Genomic DNA, 15,943 nt, shown 5'->3' with positions numbered 1-15,943 from the left:
TAATAGTGCATGTGTTTCTACACCCAACACAATGTGTCCGTGGGCATGCAGGGTCCAGTGCTGTGAGAAAAGCAGGAGGCGGATTAAATGGGCAAATTATTGAGTGTAGTTGTTCCAGCCGAATGCACCTTCCTCTTCCTCTCAAACCATTAGAGCATTTGGGCACAGTGTCCTCCAAATATTGTTCCATGCATACTAGAGTGGAACACTGGTCAGCTTTTATGCCATTTATCACTATTTTTTGCAAAGAATGTAGTCATTATAAATCTTTAAGTTTTGAAGTTTTTTTGTGTAATGGAGTATAGGCATCTAAGATTTTTTATTGATTTTATTTTATGTATTTATTTTTTTTTAATGAATATTGAAGGTAACACTGGTGGTCTGAACTGTACAGTGCCAACTGTTAGGTCCTACATGGTATTTTAAATCTGCGGCAAAACAAGTTATGGCCTCAGACTGCTTTTCTTACCTCTGATTTCTTCATTGTAGCGAAATGCCCCGGAGACAGTCTTCTGTCTGCGTGAGGTGTTGATTGAAATTTGTGAGCAGAAGCAGTGGAGAGAGAACTTTGTCTACGCTGACTGAGTTTGACGCAGATCAAACGCTTGCGTGTTTATTTGAAGTTGTCAGTCAACTTCAGTAGGACTTTTCTCTAAAGAAAGTAAGAAAAATAAAAGGACAGTTTTTTTTTTTTCCCTTTTTCTCTCCCCTCTGGCACTGTTACCAGAAATAACACCTGCAAAAAAAAAAAAAAAAAAAAAAAACTTGTCTGTGCTCAGTTGTAATTTGGAGCTTTGCTATCACTTTGAGCATTTGTAATGTTGGATAAAAATCCCTGATTTATGCCATTCTTTTTTTTTTTCTCTCCCCCTACTTTTCTTGTGCTGCAGGTTTGCTGACTCCATCCGGGGAATGCTGAAGCTGATTCTGGTGCTGATGCTAGCTGGAGCTTCCCTGGCAGCCACATGGTTCACTCTCACCTGCTTGACCAGACTCACTCACCTTCCCTCCACTAAAGGTATTCTGGAGATAAATGTAACCTTTGCCTGAGGTGTTAGTAGGAAGCTTGAAAGTGAAAGCCTGCAGGGCCATTGCAATGGCGAATAGCATTGTAGGCAAACCGCAGCGATGACGCTAAAAGCTCCAGAGCCAGAGGAGCTCATTGGGTCCAGATCAGTGAAGGGAAACAGGAACTGTGGCTCCACAGAAGCAGGGCCTGAAATGAGCATATGCCCCTCAGATCAGCCAGCTCGAGCATTTACATCCATCATCATCTCCTGCCTGGCACCTGCTACTTTATCTGCTTTCTCCCAGCAATACTGGCACACAAAATCTTTGGGCTCAGTGGGGTTTCTCTCCACCTGGCAAGCTCTCACCCCACACATGGACCCAGTGGCTGTGAATGTGGCCAGCGAATGTGAGCTGTGTCTGAGTAACATTGTTATTTTTTTGTTTTTTAGTCATAAGATATTCTGCCTTAATGTAAATGAGGAAAGAGTGTATTGTTTTCAGTTGGGAAAAGAAGGGCAAACGTACTAATTATGGTTCTTTGTCCTCAGCCACACTCTATGCCTCCTGCATCCTGGTGGGCATCTTCATCAACAGCAGTGTTCCTATTTTCTTTGAGCTTTTCATTGAGACAGTTTACCCTGTGCCAGAGGGCATCACTTGCGGGGTGGTCACCTTCCTCAGCAATCTCTTCACAGGCCTGCTGCTCTTCTTCCTCACCTTCTACTTCACAGGTAGGCTGTTTTCCATGTAATGTTTTCTAACCTTGGGGGGTGGAGGCAAGATTAATTTCAGGGATTAACACCTACAGGATGCTTTAGAGCTAGCCACTGTATATTCATGTCTTGAATATGAGTTAAATTCATTATTTGGTTCACTGACTGTTTAGTTGAATCGATATTATATTTCCTAACCACTCGTTCTCAGCTCTGCATGAGCCCACATGTTCCAGCAGACCAGACTATTATTACTAGTAGTATGGGCTTCAGCATTCGTAGCTAGACTGTTGCTGTGTTTGGATGCAGCTTGTAGAGTGCTTTGTTTCACCCGGTTTACCCGGTGTTTATTGATCCAAACACAAGGAGCACCACTCTGTCCACTGTTCAGAGGTATAGACTCACTGTCTTGGTCACTCAGAAATGTGTTTTTTGCAGCTGCATCTTGTTGAATGCTGATTAACTTTCAGCATAAACTTATGCACATGAGAAAGCCAATCAGGTGGAATGATGAATAATGTGCTGAGAGGTTGACAGGACTTCCCCCTCTCCCCTCGCGTAAATAAAAACTTCCGTGTTGAATATTGATGAGGCACTTGCTGACAGATTGCTCCTGGTAAGCAGGTGGCTAGGCAAGTGCTCTGTGATAGCTCTATCCTACATCCCTGCCTATCGCTGAAGCAGAATGGCCACAGGCACTTTACTCGGTAACAAGCGAAGTGGCACGAAGTGATAGTGCACAGTGTCTCTGCTTCCTAAAGGCTTTTGACAGAGGGCAGGTGCTCATGCATATACATTAGCATTGGGAGCCCTCTGTGTTTGGGTCTGTGTCTAATCACTGCTGATTCATGTTGAGGTTCCACCATCATGATAAATCATGAATTATGCCACTGCATGTTCCATAAACTTTATCAGCCAGCGCCATCAAATGCCACTGTCAGCTCCACCAGCTTCCTCCTCAGATTGTACGTGCTTATGACAGACAGCCTGCTGGATTTGTATGAGGAACTATTTTTCTGGACATGGCCAAGGCATTGAGAGATTTTGGCAGCTCCTCATCTTTCTCTTGATCCTCCTGAGATTATGAGCTAGATGAAGTGAGCTTAGCATGGCTCAGCCTTTCAAATCTGATTCTGTTATCACTCCCAAACAAAGCTGCGTGACTCCTGCTATGCCATTTCATAGAGGGACTGGCTGGCTGAGACCAGGCTGAGGCTGTAGAAAGAGCAGACTGAGGCTGAAAGGTCTGGATATACTGTATAAACCTTTGCGCTGTTGACTTAGCCCTTGGACCTTTCTGTCTCAGTTTGTCAACCATGTCTGTGCTGAATGAGCTCAGGGATTTCCCTCTGTTTCATCAGAGTCGTCCTGAAGCCCTCCATTCTGTTTTCCCCAGCTGTTAAATTATACCTCTTCCATTTATCAAATTGTGCATTCTGGATCCAAGCATATAAACTTATTCACAAAGCAACAAAAATGTTGATTACAGAGTCATTAGCCCATGTTCGGAGACAATGTTTGCAAAAAATTTTAAAAAGCAGATTGTTTCATTAGGGCAGGAATGCAACATTTTATCTTTATTTTAATGGTTGTTTATGCTTTGTGAATAGGTGTGTAGGCTGGATGGCTTTACAGTTAGTTAGAACTAACAGTTTAAATTAGTTAACAGCAGATTAATGAAAGAGCCTCAAAAGAGCATTGAGAAATAGCATAGGCCATTGTTTACCAAGTGTTGATATTTATTAAAAATTAATCTTAATCCACTTGCATGGTTTAAATATATTTTTTCAAAGATGAGCTAATAATATCTTTCTTGAGCTGAATCAGGGAAGATTAAAAAAACACTAAATCCTTCATCACCAGAACCCACTGACATTGCTGTTTAGCTAAGCAGACCCAATTTAACATGAAAATAGATTAATTTCTACTTAGTAGCAGACTACATCAGTTTGACAAATGTATAATGGTAGAAATTAGTAGTTGTCTTTACTGCTGCAAATAAGAGTCTTTTATTAATGAGGCAGGTTTTTAGTGTAAAATACCAAACCACGCTCATATTATACAATAACTATTCAACTTATTTTATTGGTTAATTATATCATGCTATTTTTCCTACTATACATACGACCAGTGTAGGAGAATTTAATTAATTTAATGTAATTTCAATTACTAGATATTTATCACACTTTTATAAAATTAATTTATTCACACATTAATTCATTATATGTAACTGCTTTATCTTGATCAGGGTCAGTAAGTCTGGAGTCATAACAGTGAACAGATTCACACAGCAAATCCTCCTACAACATTGGGGTTGCAGTTGTGATACTTGGAGGCAACCCACACACACACAGGAAAAACGCTGAACTCTTCACAGACAGTGACAGAGAGGTGGGGATTGAACCATTCCCCCAAGACATCAGAGCTGTGTGGCAGCGACACTGCCTTTAGGGCCACTGTGCCACTGAATTAATCAGAATATAAATGTAAACTAAAATGATCAGTCGTGATATTCCCAGTGACTGCAGGTCAGTCACGGAACACGGCTTTGTTGCAGGATTTCTTTTGTTTTTTCTAACGCTCTCTCTGGTTAGTATTAATTAGTTTTGAGAATTGAGCAATCATTGATTTAAATTATTTTCTTGTCATGGTGTAGAGTATCACCTTAATTTCATTCTTTTGAGTGTTTCTGTGAGCTGAAAAACCTCAATAAATCATAAATTTGCTTAAAGGATAATATATTCATAAAGGCATTATTAGTCTATCTACTTTCTCATTTGAATAGAGGAGTCCCATGTTACTGAGTTTCCCCCATCACTGCACCGCTCAGTGGGCAACTTGCCAGGCTTGCTCATTCACTTTGAATTTGAAAGTATGAATGAAGGTGAAAAGATAGAGATATTCATACTTTTGATTCCATCTGCTCCGCGTTCATCATTTGGAAGAGTAAGGTGGGCGGAATACAAAGCAGACTTCCACATCCACAAACGCCTGCGTGTGTCTGCAGGAAGAAACCAGGTTACCAAGGTCGTCTCATACTTGTATTATACTCCTTGTCTTTTTTTGCTGTCAAAGGGTCTTCATGCTTCACTGAGATAATTTGTTTGGCTTGAAAAATGTCATTTAAAATATCGTTTGCTTTGCTATTTCTGGTAGCTCCTCCTGCCAGACACAAACAATGAATGGAAGGCATCAGTACCCTCTCTTGGAGGTGCTGCAAGTTTCAGGTTTTTTTTTCTTGCACAAGGAAAGCATTTCATTTCAGAGTTCCTGTTTATCTTCCAGTTTATGTTAAACCTTAGGCAAAAATCCTGCTTTGTGAAATGACTGTCTGCTATGTTTATGCATCCAGAACTGTGACTTTGTTCCTGGAATGATGAAGAGCAGCAGCATGAGTAAACATAAAAAGGATGTATCTTCATGTTCTGTGATAATTTCCTCACATGAAGAGCAAATTGAGCCTACTAACCATTAGGCTAGCTATTAGCCTCCCATCGTGCTACCAAAACGACTGAGAAAGCTTTAAGCCTAGCTGAAAGAAGCCGTCAGTCTGGGCACTGAATGGGCTACAATTAAGAATAATTACAGCAGTAAGAGGCACATCTCAGCTGCCTAGGAGTTTAGCACTGCTGACAGTGAGGACTAGTGTCCCTTGTGTCGACACTCCTGTTCCTTTGCTCAGCAGTGTCTGAGCCATTTACTTGTTATTTGCTGCTCCGGCCCTTTCACCGCTCCGAATCCCACAAGACATGGGAGGGAGAGGAGGATCCTGCCCAAATTGGGGCTTTAATAACACCATCCCAGTGCTCTTGACACCAGGTATAAAATTGGGGAGAGGAAGGAAATAATAGATAACAAGGAGGTCGACTACCTCGTAAACTGACAGGCAGAAAATAATTGCTGGCTATGAAAGCAAGGGAAAGGAGAAAGCGAGAGGAGGAGTGATATCCTTGTATTCTGTGTATGCTACTATTGAAAAAAGGACTTGACCATAGGACTGCTGCGTTTTTCATTTTTCCAACAGTCTCCATTCCATTAGTGCTGGAGGGGTAAGCGTTTACCGCTGTTGGCTGGTTGGCTTTTTGGGAGCAGCTGATTGGATTACCTGAGCGAGAGCGGGGGCGAGACGCTTGCTCATTAGCATTCATTGTGGCCGTTCTGCCGCTAACGTTGCCTTTCTCCATTTTAAATTGATGAGGCCAAGGCAGGCGCGTGGCACAGACAAAACGGGCAGATAAACACGACTCCATTAACCTGCCTCTGCATCCCAACACTGCTGAATGGCTAGTGAGGCCTGATTAATGAGCAGGCTTTTGGAAAGGACCCCATGCACCACCTTTCCGTATTCGCCTCTTACTCTCTTTCTCAACCCCCTTTCCGGACAAACATGTCTTTTTGTTCTCTCACACTCTCTCTCTCTCTCTCTCTCTCTCTGATGTGGACTGTGCTGCATGGCTAAATCATATCATTTGCTCCAAATGGGCCCAGCAGCTGACCCAGCATGGATTTCACCTTCTACCATCGATTGCAGCTCTCTTCAGGAGCAATTGATCAACCTGTTATCTGGGTTCAGGACGCCGTCAAATTGAAATCCACTCCTCTATTGAATTAAGAGGTGCGCTCTCCCCAGTCCCGAGGGTCTATGGCTATGACCTCTTTTGTGTTATATTTAGTCCCCACCACTCTATCTGGGCTAAAGCATATGCTGCAAGGTTGTCATCCATTGTGTTTATGGTCTCTGTGACCTGTTAAAGGTCACATGCTCTGGGCAGACCTGGCTTAATTTACTGTCGCCTGCCACTGTCCGCCTTTAAAAAGGATTTTTTATTCATACCTTTAATAGAAAAGAGCCAATAGCATACAAGACATGATAGTAATAATTTGCCCGTGCCTTCATAATTAGGACATGTAATGGCTGTACACATGCTTTTTTTTGCTGCATATTTGTTTGTCTGAATCATGGATGTGCAATCTGATGACCAATTTTGTTATTCTAATACTAGTCAGCATGTTTGAACAGGTATCTGGTTTACCACACGAAAGGAAATACACAATCATTTGATTAATCTTATGCCAAAACACAAGGGAGAAAACGTATTAACATATAACAACATAAAACAAGGCAAAGGAGGGTGAGGCGAAAAATACAGTAGCACAAACAAAGCAAGCAGTGCACTAAGGTGCTCATATCTCTGAACAGGTGTCAAAGGCAGACACTGAATACCATTTTCAATTCAATAATTAACCTGTTCTGTGCTGTTGCTGCCTTATGTTCCTCGGTTGGTGCTATGGTAAATAAATAATAAACCAAACTAAATTGGAGATGCACACTTTATTCTTTAAAAAATGGGAATACACTCTCCTTCTTTATCTCTCTGTTTCAGAACTGAGCTGGTTGAACTGGTGTCTGACAGGCTCCTGCCTCTTCAGCCTAGCCCTCATCCTCGTCTTCAGAGAATCCTATGACCGCCTGTATCTGGACGTCTTTGTGTCAGTCTGAATGAGCACATCTTTTTCTACCAGGGGAAAAAAAGATGGAGCTCTGCTGGCACCAACTTGCACAAAGGGAGTGAAGTAGAAGATGAGAATTATGGAATCATTCTCAATGTTTCACAGATATTTCTTTCTGCATTACATGTTTTCTAAACCTTGTAGTTGTTGAAGTTACACCGCAGTGATGACAGTGCATTGTGATAGAATATTATCCACTTTGTACTGGATATTAGGATCTTTGGATGCATCTCCTTTTTACATCTTGATTTAAAAAAAAAAAAAAAAAACATTAACAGTGATGTGTTGAAGAGGCTTGACGTGAAAGAGTCTTGTTTGGGTGTATATCCATGCTCCCTGCAAAGCTCCCTGTAAAGGGTCCTCATCCCTCTTTTTTGTATGTTTAAAAGACATGTTGGGGGTAATGGTAGTCTTGCACAAGCTGTACTAACAAGGGACCTCTTTGTGTTTTAGTGTTGCTCATAACCAGTTCTGGAGAATAGTAGAGGGATTAGTGCTTTACGTGACGTGTGGCAATACCCATGATCAAGTGGCATATGAAAGTTTCCATTTTATATTTTAATGTCTATTATTATTATTATTATGCAAAACATCGTTTTGGCCTGGTCATTTCCATCATCTCACTATGGCATTGAAGCAGCACCTCTGTTTCAAAGAACATGATTGGCCTGGTAAAGTCCTTTTTATAAGAGTACTTGGGGAACACTGGTCTAGCGGTTACTTTCAGGCCCCAATATCGGTTGTGGGACATCTGTCCCTAAATCTATTTTTGAGTATGGACATAGTAAGTGATTTGAAGTTGTGCCAATTTTCACTTGACTCACTTTTACAGTTGCTGCATGCAGATTTGAAGGTGTCAGTTGTACAAACATTTAATGTGTTTTGTTGGAGTTTATAAAATCAGGCATCTTTTAAAGGGTTTTAATGTAATATATGCATTTGTGCTTTTTTATTTATTTGAGGGATCAAAACACTAACAGATTTTAGACTGTTAACAGACTATATATCTTGTTAAATACTGTTCAGCCGTGTTTGAGAAGGCCATTTTAGGCCCAATTTGGCATCACTACCTACAGTGGATGTATGACTGTCTATTCACCAGCACATGTTTCTTGGCTGAAGGGATTTCACTGTCCAAAAATGCTAATGTAGCCAACAATGAGTCATAGCTGGACGGCTAAGAATTTTCTTTTATTTTTAATTTCCCCCAAATGTTCACTGATTCCCTTTTGTTTTTAATTCCCTATTCAAGAAATGAGATTTTTTTTATCATTTGGATGTAAAATTATTATTTTTTAATTTATGTAGCAGTGTGTTGGACTGGATTGTATAGGAAAATAGTCAGGTCAATACAATCCCTAGCCTAACCTGGCAATCTTCCCACTTGAAGAGGGTATATCCGCAGAGGGTTTCACAAGTAGAATAGATATGCAAGTCTATTGGAGGATGTCTTAACTTTAGGTCCCTGGGCTTTAGATTAAAGAGAATTTCCAAAGAAGGCAAGGACAAGCTGTCTAACAGGGAAGATGCCACAGCTTGCCCCAGAAAGTCTTCAGTGGAAGCATATTAGTGGATTTAATGCTGGTGCTAGTAGTGTTGATTAGGCTCTACAGACTGATTTATGGTTTACATAAGTGTAAAGGCATTGAAACATGTGACCAGAGGTCATAAGATACACATGTGAATGTTTTGAGCTGTTTTGTACACAGTTGTGCTACAGAGGACTGTGAGAAATCACAGCTCTGCACCTGTTTGGGACAAGACTGAATGTGACTTTCTGTCCTTTGTACAAACAGGTTCTCTCCTATCAGTTGTGAAATGTTGCCTTAATTAACAGTGACCTGTGCAATTTTGTTCCCTCTATCTCTCTCACCACTGTGATAAGTCTGTTTTCTGTGCAGAGTTACAGTTAGGAAACGTGTCTTATTCCTCATTGTAATATTAATCAAAGGGATTCTTTAAGATCAGGATGTTCTTGTCTGTCTTTTTTCCAAATTCTGTATGTCAATGATTTTCAGCACCTTATTAAAGTCCTGTTTTGAAATAATCAGTGTCATTCACTCCTGCTTGGTAATGATGTTGACACAGTCATGTATGATGGGAAATGTTTGAAGCGTGCCTCGGGCTGATGAGAAAAAAACCATGTGAGCACGATAGCACCTCTCAAATGTTTAGGGACGGCTCGCTTCCAGGAAACAACTCCTTTCAGTTCCGCTAAATGAAACCTTGTGGCTAATATGGATGAGCTCACTGTATTGGAGCCCAACAGCACGCCATGTCCTTCTCCACCCATTTCTGGATGAGGTCATGAATGATATTAGGATTGTGCTGTGGACTCTGCAGGCAGAGTGTGCCAAAATGTCTGGAAACTCTCTGTCCAGTTTGATTTGGATTAATGTTTGATTTCATTTCTAGCAAATCCAATTCCATGTCCAACAGCTTTCTGAGGAGCAAAGTCATCTAAGCTAAAAATGAAGACAAACATTTCCTTCCATCTAACCACCTCTAACCCCTCACCCAGCCCCATAAAACTTCAGAAATGCTTCCAAATGTCAGAATTCTGTTTTCTCACAGTGCTCAGGATGAATGAGAAAATGAGTGATTAAACTTGTTTAAATTAAAGGTTTTCAAGATCTAAGCCATGCCAGAACTTCTAGCGTGTTGTGCTGGTACAATTTCATGTCGACAACAACAACAGGCTGTCTGCAACAAGATGGTGCCTTTAAACAGGCTCTTTCCTTCAGTAGACAAGCAATTTGGTAAAACATCCGATTTTGTTCTCTGATCACGCACGCTCTGTTCTGACATGGCTCACATTGTTGAATTTCTTACACACCTGCTGATGGAAATAGGACTCACTGTCAATCCAACCGACGCTTTTATACCCTTTAATTTGTTTTCAGTTTCACTCTTCACTTCAAATGCTCCCACCACTCTTACTTCAGTTCTTCTTTCATGAGTATAGTTTCTGTTCTTTGCAGGAAGTCTCCGAGGACTTCTCTAACTCCAAGTTGAACAACAACCAGTATTATGAAAAATGCCTACCACTTTTTCCTGCCTCATTTACCCGACCTCTAGCATATTTTTTCAGAGTGCTCATCAGCCAGATATTAAAGCATAGTGACGGGTCAAGGAGACAGTGATGAAGGAGTATGGCTGCAATCCTACATTAAATGCAGAGAAGGGCCTTTTAATGGAGGGCACATAAGCCTTCAATTTCAATGTGAAGGCCTGCTTTGAAGAACACTGATTGGTCTAGGGAAGTAGTTTCCAAATGGGTCTTGGTCCAGAAAAATTTTCAAAGGATTTCTTCTCCCTGGTGCTTTTACATTACATTGCAGACACCTGCTGCACTAACCCCACTTTTGGGAAGGCTTTCCACTAGATGTTGGAACATTGCTGTAAGAATCTGCATTCAGCCACAAGGGCATTATTGAAGTTGGATGTGGACTGATGTTGGATGAATAGTTCTGGATCACAAACAACACTGCTTGCAAAAGAGCATTTGCAAAAGAATGCAGGTGCACTGGGCTCCTGAGTTGTGCAGGAGTCTAAGCATTGGGCCCATCATTTTGAGACTGCAAGTGATTTTTGGGACATCCTAGACCGGGAGCCCTAGAGCGCACAATTGGCTTCGGTCTCTGGGTGAGTAGGATGGTGCCCTCTCTCCATCATTGTACACAGTGATAGGCAGTACGGGCATCTGTCCACCAGTTACAGACCTGGACAAGTTTATATCCTACTTGGTTAATTGTGTTAAGCTTTTTAAAGCATTGATTTGCCTCACATTTCTTGGAAGAACCATGTTCAACTCCACTCTCTAGAGGGCTGTTGGCACTGTATGTGATCAGGGGAGATTTAGTGAAAGGGTGAAGCTGGAGATGAGAAAAAATGGGGAGACATTTCCTCAAAATACAGAAAGAATATATACTACATTTAATTTTAAAAGTGAACAATAATCTAATTTAAATATCTAGAGATGGGCTTTGTGTAGAGTTGATGCAAATAATCAAAATGTCTGTTTACCAGGTGTGCCCAAACACTTGCATGTGACTGAATTAAACAGAATACTTCAGCTTCACTAGGAATAGCTCTTAACACACCACAACTCAACACAAAGGCAATGAAGTACTCTGACATTTTGTTCTGGTCATTTTAACAAGCAAAAAGAGAGCATCCTCTCTTTATAAAAGGGAAAATATCAGTTGTTGAGTAGTTTGTTTCTAATTTAAATATTATTTAAAGTTTAAAGCAGTTTGAATTTGAATTTTATTTATTTACTGTCAGGACAAAACTGTGAATGGTGACTTTAAAGTAATGAAAGTTTTTGCCTATTTATGCTGAAACCTGAAATTTGTGTAAAAAGCATTTCATATGTCAAACAAATGGACAAAATGTAATAAAAAAAAACCCATGGATTGATTCAAGAAATTTAGAGAAATACTGGTCCATGTACAGCAAGGCTGGACAGCAATACTGAATGAGCATGACCTTTGAGCCTTCATATTCCATATTTTGTATTGCATATGAAATTGTCATACCAGACTGATAAATACAGCCATGTGGACTTGTGAGTACCTCAAAACCTTGTCACTACAATCCACCACTGCATCAAACTCAGAAGTCATACATTAATTTTATGTTTAACAACTCATTATTTTGTGGACCCAATGTCACCTCAGATGGTCCAGTGACCGTGAAAACGTGCTATTTTCAGAAAAGTCTATGTTTGTTTGTTTTCATAAAAAATGAATGTAGTATTTTTCATTCTAATGATGAAAGGAACTGTCCAGACTGTTCTCAAAAATATATATCTCATTATATGAGGGGTGCATCAGTGACCACAGCAGAGGTGACTGGCATATTGGTTATTGGGTACTACTTTAAAAGAAGACTACATAAATGAAGGTTTATGAAAGATTTAAAACTCATTACATGGTTATTAATTTAACACTTACTAAAAGTTTGAGGTAAAAAAAAAAAAAAAAAAAAACAATGTGAGAATTGAGTAATTTCATATGTTAAGTACACCATATTATCATTCGTTGTCTGTAACTGCTTATCCAGTTCAGGGTTGTAGTGGGTCCGGAGCCTACTCAGAATCACTGGGCATGAGGCAGTAACACACTCTGGAGGGGGTGGCAGACACAGGGAGAACACACCAAACTCCGCACAGACAGTCACCCAGAGTGGGACTTAAACCCGCAACCTTCAGGTCCCTGGAGCTGTGTGATTGCGACACAACCTGCTGCACCACCGTGCAAACCGTCCACCCACATTATTATCAATGTCTAAAAAGACTTTCTATCAGTGGTTAATTTGGTTAAACTTGGTTCTTAAATGGTTAAACATATGTGCTGAAACAAACAGGCTTAATGTTGACTGAGAGAGAAGACAGAATAAGGTCAGTATTCTGCAGGATCTGAGGTTTGACATTGTAGATGAATGTGGGTTCATAATTTGGCAAGCAACAGGTCACAGTTGCCCTTCCCATATGTGTAATAAATTATTACTAATGATTTTGAATGTGTTTATGACCTAATTAATAACAAATTATAGACAATTTGTAAGCCATTTATAGACCTTCATAAATGCAGTCATATTCCAAAGTGGGATGCTGTCCAAAGAAAAACATGTATCTCCACTGTGAATGTCCTTGTGTGATGATGAATGTTATGATGAATGGACCAATAGAATGCTCCAAAATTACTTACAAAAAAATCATTTTACACCCGCCACACCCCACCCCTTTGAAAGTTAAGGTTTTTCCTTCTCCAGTAAAGAAAGTATTTTTGACATATATGTTTTTCTTCAGGGGTGGCACGGTGGAGCAGCAGGTAGTGTTGCAGTCACACAGCTCCAGGGACCTGGAAGTTGTGGGTTCAAGTCCTGCTCCAGGTGACTGTGAGAAATTTGGTGTGTTCTCCCCGTGTCCGCACTGGTTTCCTCCCACAGTCCAAAAACACACGTTGGTAGGTGGATTGTTGACTCAAAAGTATCCGTAGGTGTGAGTGTGTGTCACCCTGCAAAGGTGTGTTCCCGTCTTGTGCCAAGTGATTCCTGGTAGGCTCCGGACTCACTGCGAGCCTGAACTGAATAAGCGGTTTCAGATAATGAAAGAATTAATGAATGTTTTTTTAGACAATATATGAGAAGTTTCAATTGATGTGGAGTCAAACATTGGGTTTTATAGAGATGCCATCAAAACAACATCTTTTTCTGGAAAAAAAACATGGTTAATTCAGCAAGACAATGCCAGGCCTCATTCTGTACATGCTACAAAATCATGGCAGACGTTCCATTGGCAAACTTTGTAACAATTGGTATCCTCAGTTCCCAAAAGATGAAATAGTGTAAATAAAAAGAAAGGTGATGTCACACCATGGTACATATGTCTCTATCCCAACTTTTGGAGTGTGTTGTAGACATCAAATTTTATATGTGTTTATATGCAAAGTACATTCAAGGTGTTAAGTGAAAACATTCAAAATATTTTCTTTGTGCCATTTTTCCATTTAATAAATCTTCAAGAGAAAGAACCATTCACATTCCATTCCATTCCATTTTTTTATTGCATTTTACAAAATATCCAAACTTTTCTGGAAATGGGCTTTGGGTTTGTTGCCAGCAGTGACAGTTTGGTGCTATTCCTGACTTAAGTATGTCCTCTGTGTGTGCCGATTTCATTAGCATTCTCAGCTGGAGTCTCACAGGTGCAACATAGGGGTAAACATGTTTACATTACACTGGTTGGCTAACAGGATCGTATATTAACATGCTCCTGGTACCTTTGCCTGTGGTCTCCCTTCAGATGAAGACCCTGTTTCTGATCTGCTCAGAGGTTTAACAGAGTGGAGTCCTTGCAAACACATTGCAGTTTAATAAGAGACATCCCTGTAGGTGATGCTCATGACTCCCACTCATCACCCTGTGCCCCTTCTTTCTCAACAGGAAATAGGAGAGAAAAACAAGCAGGCACCAGCAGGTTTGAGTTCACTTGCGCAGCTCTAATATGGGCAGACGTGGACCTAACCAAAAGCAGCACATCTCAGAGCAATTATAAGCTCCAGACGAGCGGAAATGCCACGGCCGGCAGGGTAGCAGAGTCTTTGATCATACAGCCATTTCATTTAAATCACTGCACACCTTCCCTTCACTAGACAGGCTCCACTGCTGTGGGCAGTTTGTTGGAAGAAGTCTTGGATAGCCATGCGCATTGCACACCTCAGGTAACATGGATTAAATCCAGAGATAGGAAGGAACGAAGCACAAGCTACACTGTTTCTTGATTATGAGTTTTAAGCCTTTGCACTTTACTAAATTTGTTTCTTTACTGGATTAAAGATAAATCTCAGGTTTGTACTCTCTGCATTATAAGAGATATTGGTTACACTGTAGTCTACATTTACTACAGAACCAGAAACCATATATTATTTAACCTTATGTAAAGGTTAAGTGTGTGAAGATGTGGAACAAACAAGAAGCTGTTATGTGTTCAGATTACTAGAACAAGTGACAGAAATCCTCTTCAAAAGAATGAATAAAACAAATGTTTGGACACACGTAATACTTGAACATAAAAAGAATCCAAGCATCCGTTCTAACGAGTAAATTCAGCTACTGTCCCTGCTCCTGACACAAGGCACAAGTCTTCAGTTATTACACACAGCTTGTGTAATATCCACAGCATTGGCAATAGATTGGGATGTAGCAGCACAAGCATGCACTGTCAGAAAATCTGTCACTGTGGTGGTACCTTTTGCTGTCTCTCTGGTGGTACCCCTCAAGGGTAAATATTTGTACCTTTAATTAGGACATGTAACTGTACCTGTATAAGACACATTTCTATAAATAAAGAGTACAAACATTTATCTCTCCTGCCAGAGAAGAGAATGTAATGTACCTTTAAGGAACAAAACTGGGCTTTTAAACACTGTTGTACATTTACACAATTTGTATCTTTAGTGAACAATATTGTACCTCTACCGTACCTTTTTTTCTGAGAGTGTAAGATCACCATGCCTAACACTAAACCCTGGCTAGATTGCAATATTTATTGGAACAAAGCCTCTGAGCATGGCACTCGGAGTGATGGAGCTGTGATGGGTGAGGTGGTTTAAGCGATCCAGAACTAATCACCCAACATCAGTATCTGACCTCAGTAATGTTTTGGTTTTTTTCACAGAATGCAATCAGATCCTCCATAGCAATGCTGCTAAGGCTTGTATAAAGCCTTCCTAGAAGAGTGGAGAATATAATTACCTCTGCAGCATTGGATGAGCAAGTATCTACAGTACAATAGTGAAAACAACAGAGCAAAGCAGTAAGAGAAGTAGGGCACCTCTTTATACAGTGGCAATTCCACTAATAGAAATCCAGGCAATGCTGTGGGAAGGCTGAGCTATTGTATCACAAGAGTTTGGCATCTCTGGCTTTAATTTTGTGATACTGCCTTATCAGGTTTATGTTTAGAAATTGTCCTAAAGCAAAATAAGCGGTCTGTGTCATGGCTGAGCATTCTGCTTTGACACTGCAGTGTTCTCAGACATGCAGATTCAGACAACAAGGGCTTCTTGCATCATAAACCTACGTAATCAATCCTGTCAAGTTTGCAGTGGAGGGGTGGGTGGAGGTGGAGGTGGGGACTAATAACATATTAACTGCACATACTGAAAGAAGGTATGTAGATTTATATTTGCATACATCAT

General features: G+C 40.5%; 2 protein-coding genes across 2 annotated transcripts in view; one reads left to right on the top strand and one right to left on the bottom strand.

Annotated features, from left to right (window-relative positions):
• The window catches only part of slc49a4 (solute carrier family 49 member 4), a 38,687-nt gene extending 29,423 nt beyond the window's left edge, over nucleotides 1-9,264 (top strand). The window contains exons 7-9 of the mRNA XM_066686855.1: nucleotides 891-1,018; nucleotides 1,560-1,742; nucleotides 7,109-9,264. Of these exons, the coding sequence (XP_066542952.1) occupies nucleotides 891-1,018; nucleotides 1,560-1,742; nucleotides 7,109-7,224 (427 nt within the window). The 3' untranslated portion in view covers nucleotides 7,225-9,264. The remainder of the gene's footprint in view (nucleotides 1-890; nucleotides 1,019-1,559; nucleotides 1,743-7,108) is intronic.
• Nucleotides 1-15,943, bottom strand: part of sema5ba (sema domain, seven thrombospondin repeats (type 1 and type 1-like), transmembrane domain (TM) and short cytoplasmic domain, (semaphorin) 5Ba) — a 208,813-nt gene that overhangs the window by 6,362 nt on the left and 186,508 nt on the right. The window lies entirely within an intron of this gene.

This window comes from Hoplias malabaricus, chromosome 12 (assembly GCF_029633855.1).
Source record: "Hoplias malabaricus isolate fHopMal1 chromosome 12, fHopMal1.hap1, whole genome shotgun sequence".
NCBI lineage: Eukaryota > Metazoa > Chordata > Actinopteri > Characiformes > Erythrinidae > Hoplias > Hoplias malabaricus.
Note: the sequence above shows the minus strand (reverse complement) of the source record. Positions and strands in the feature narration are given on the sequence as shown.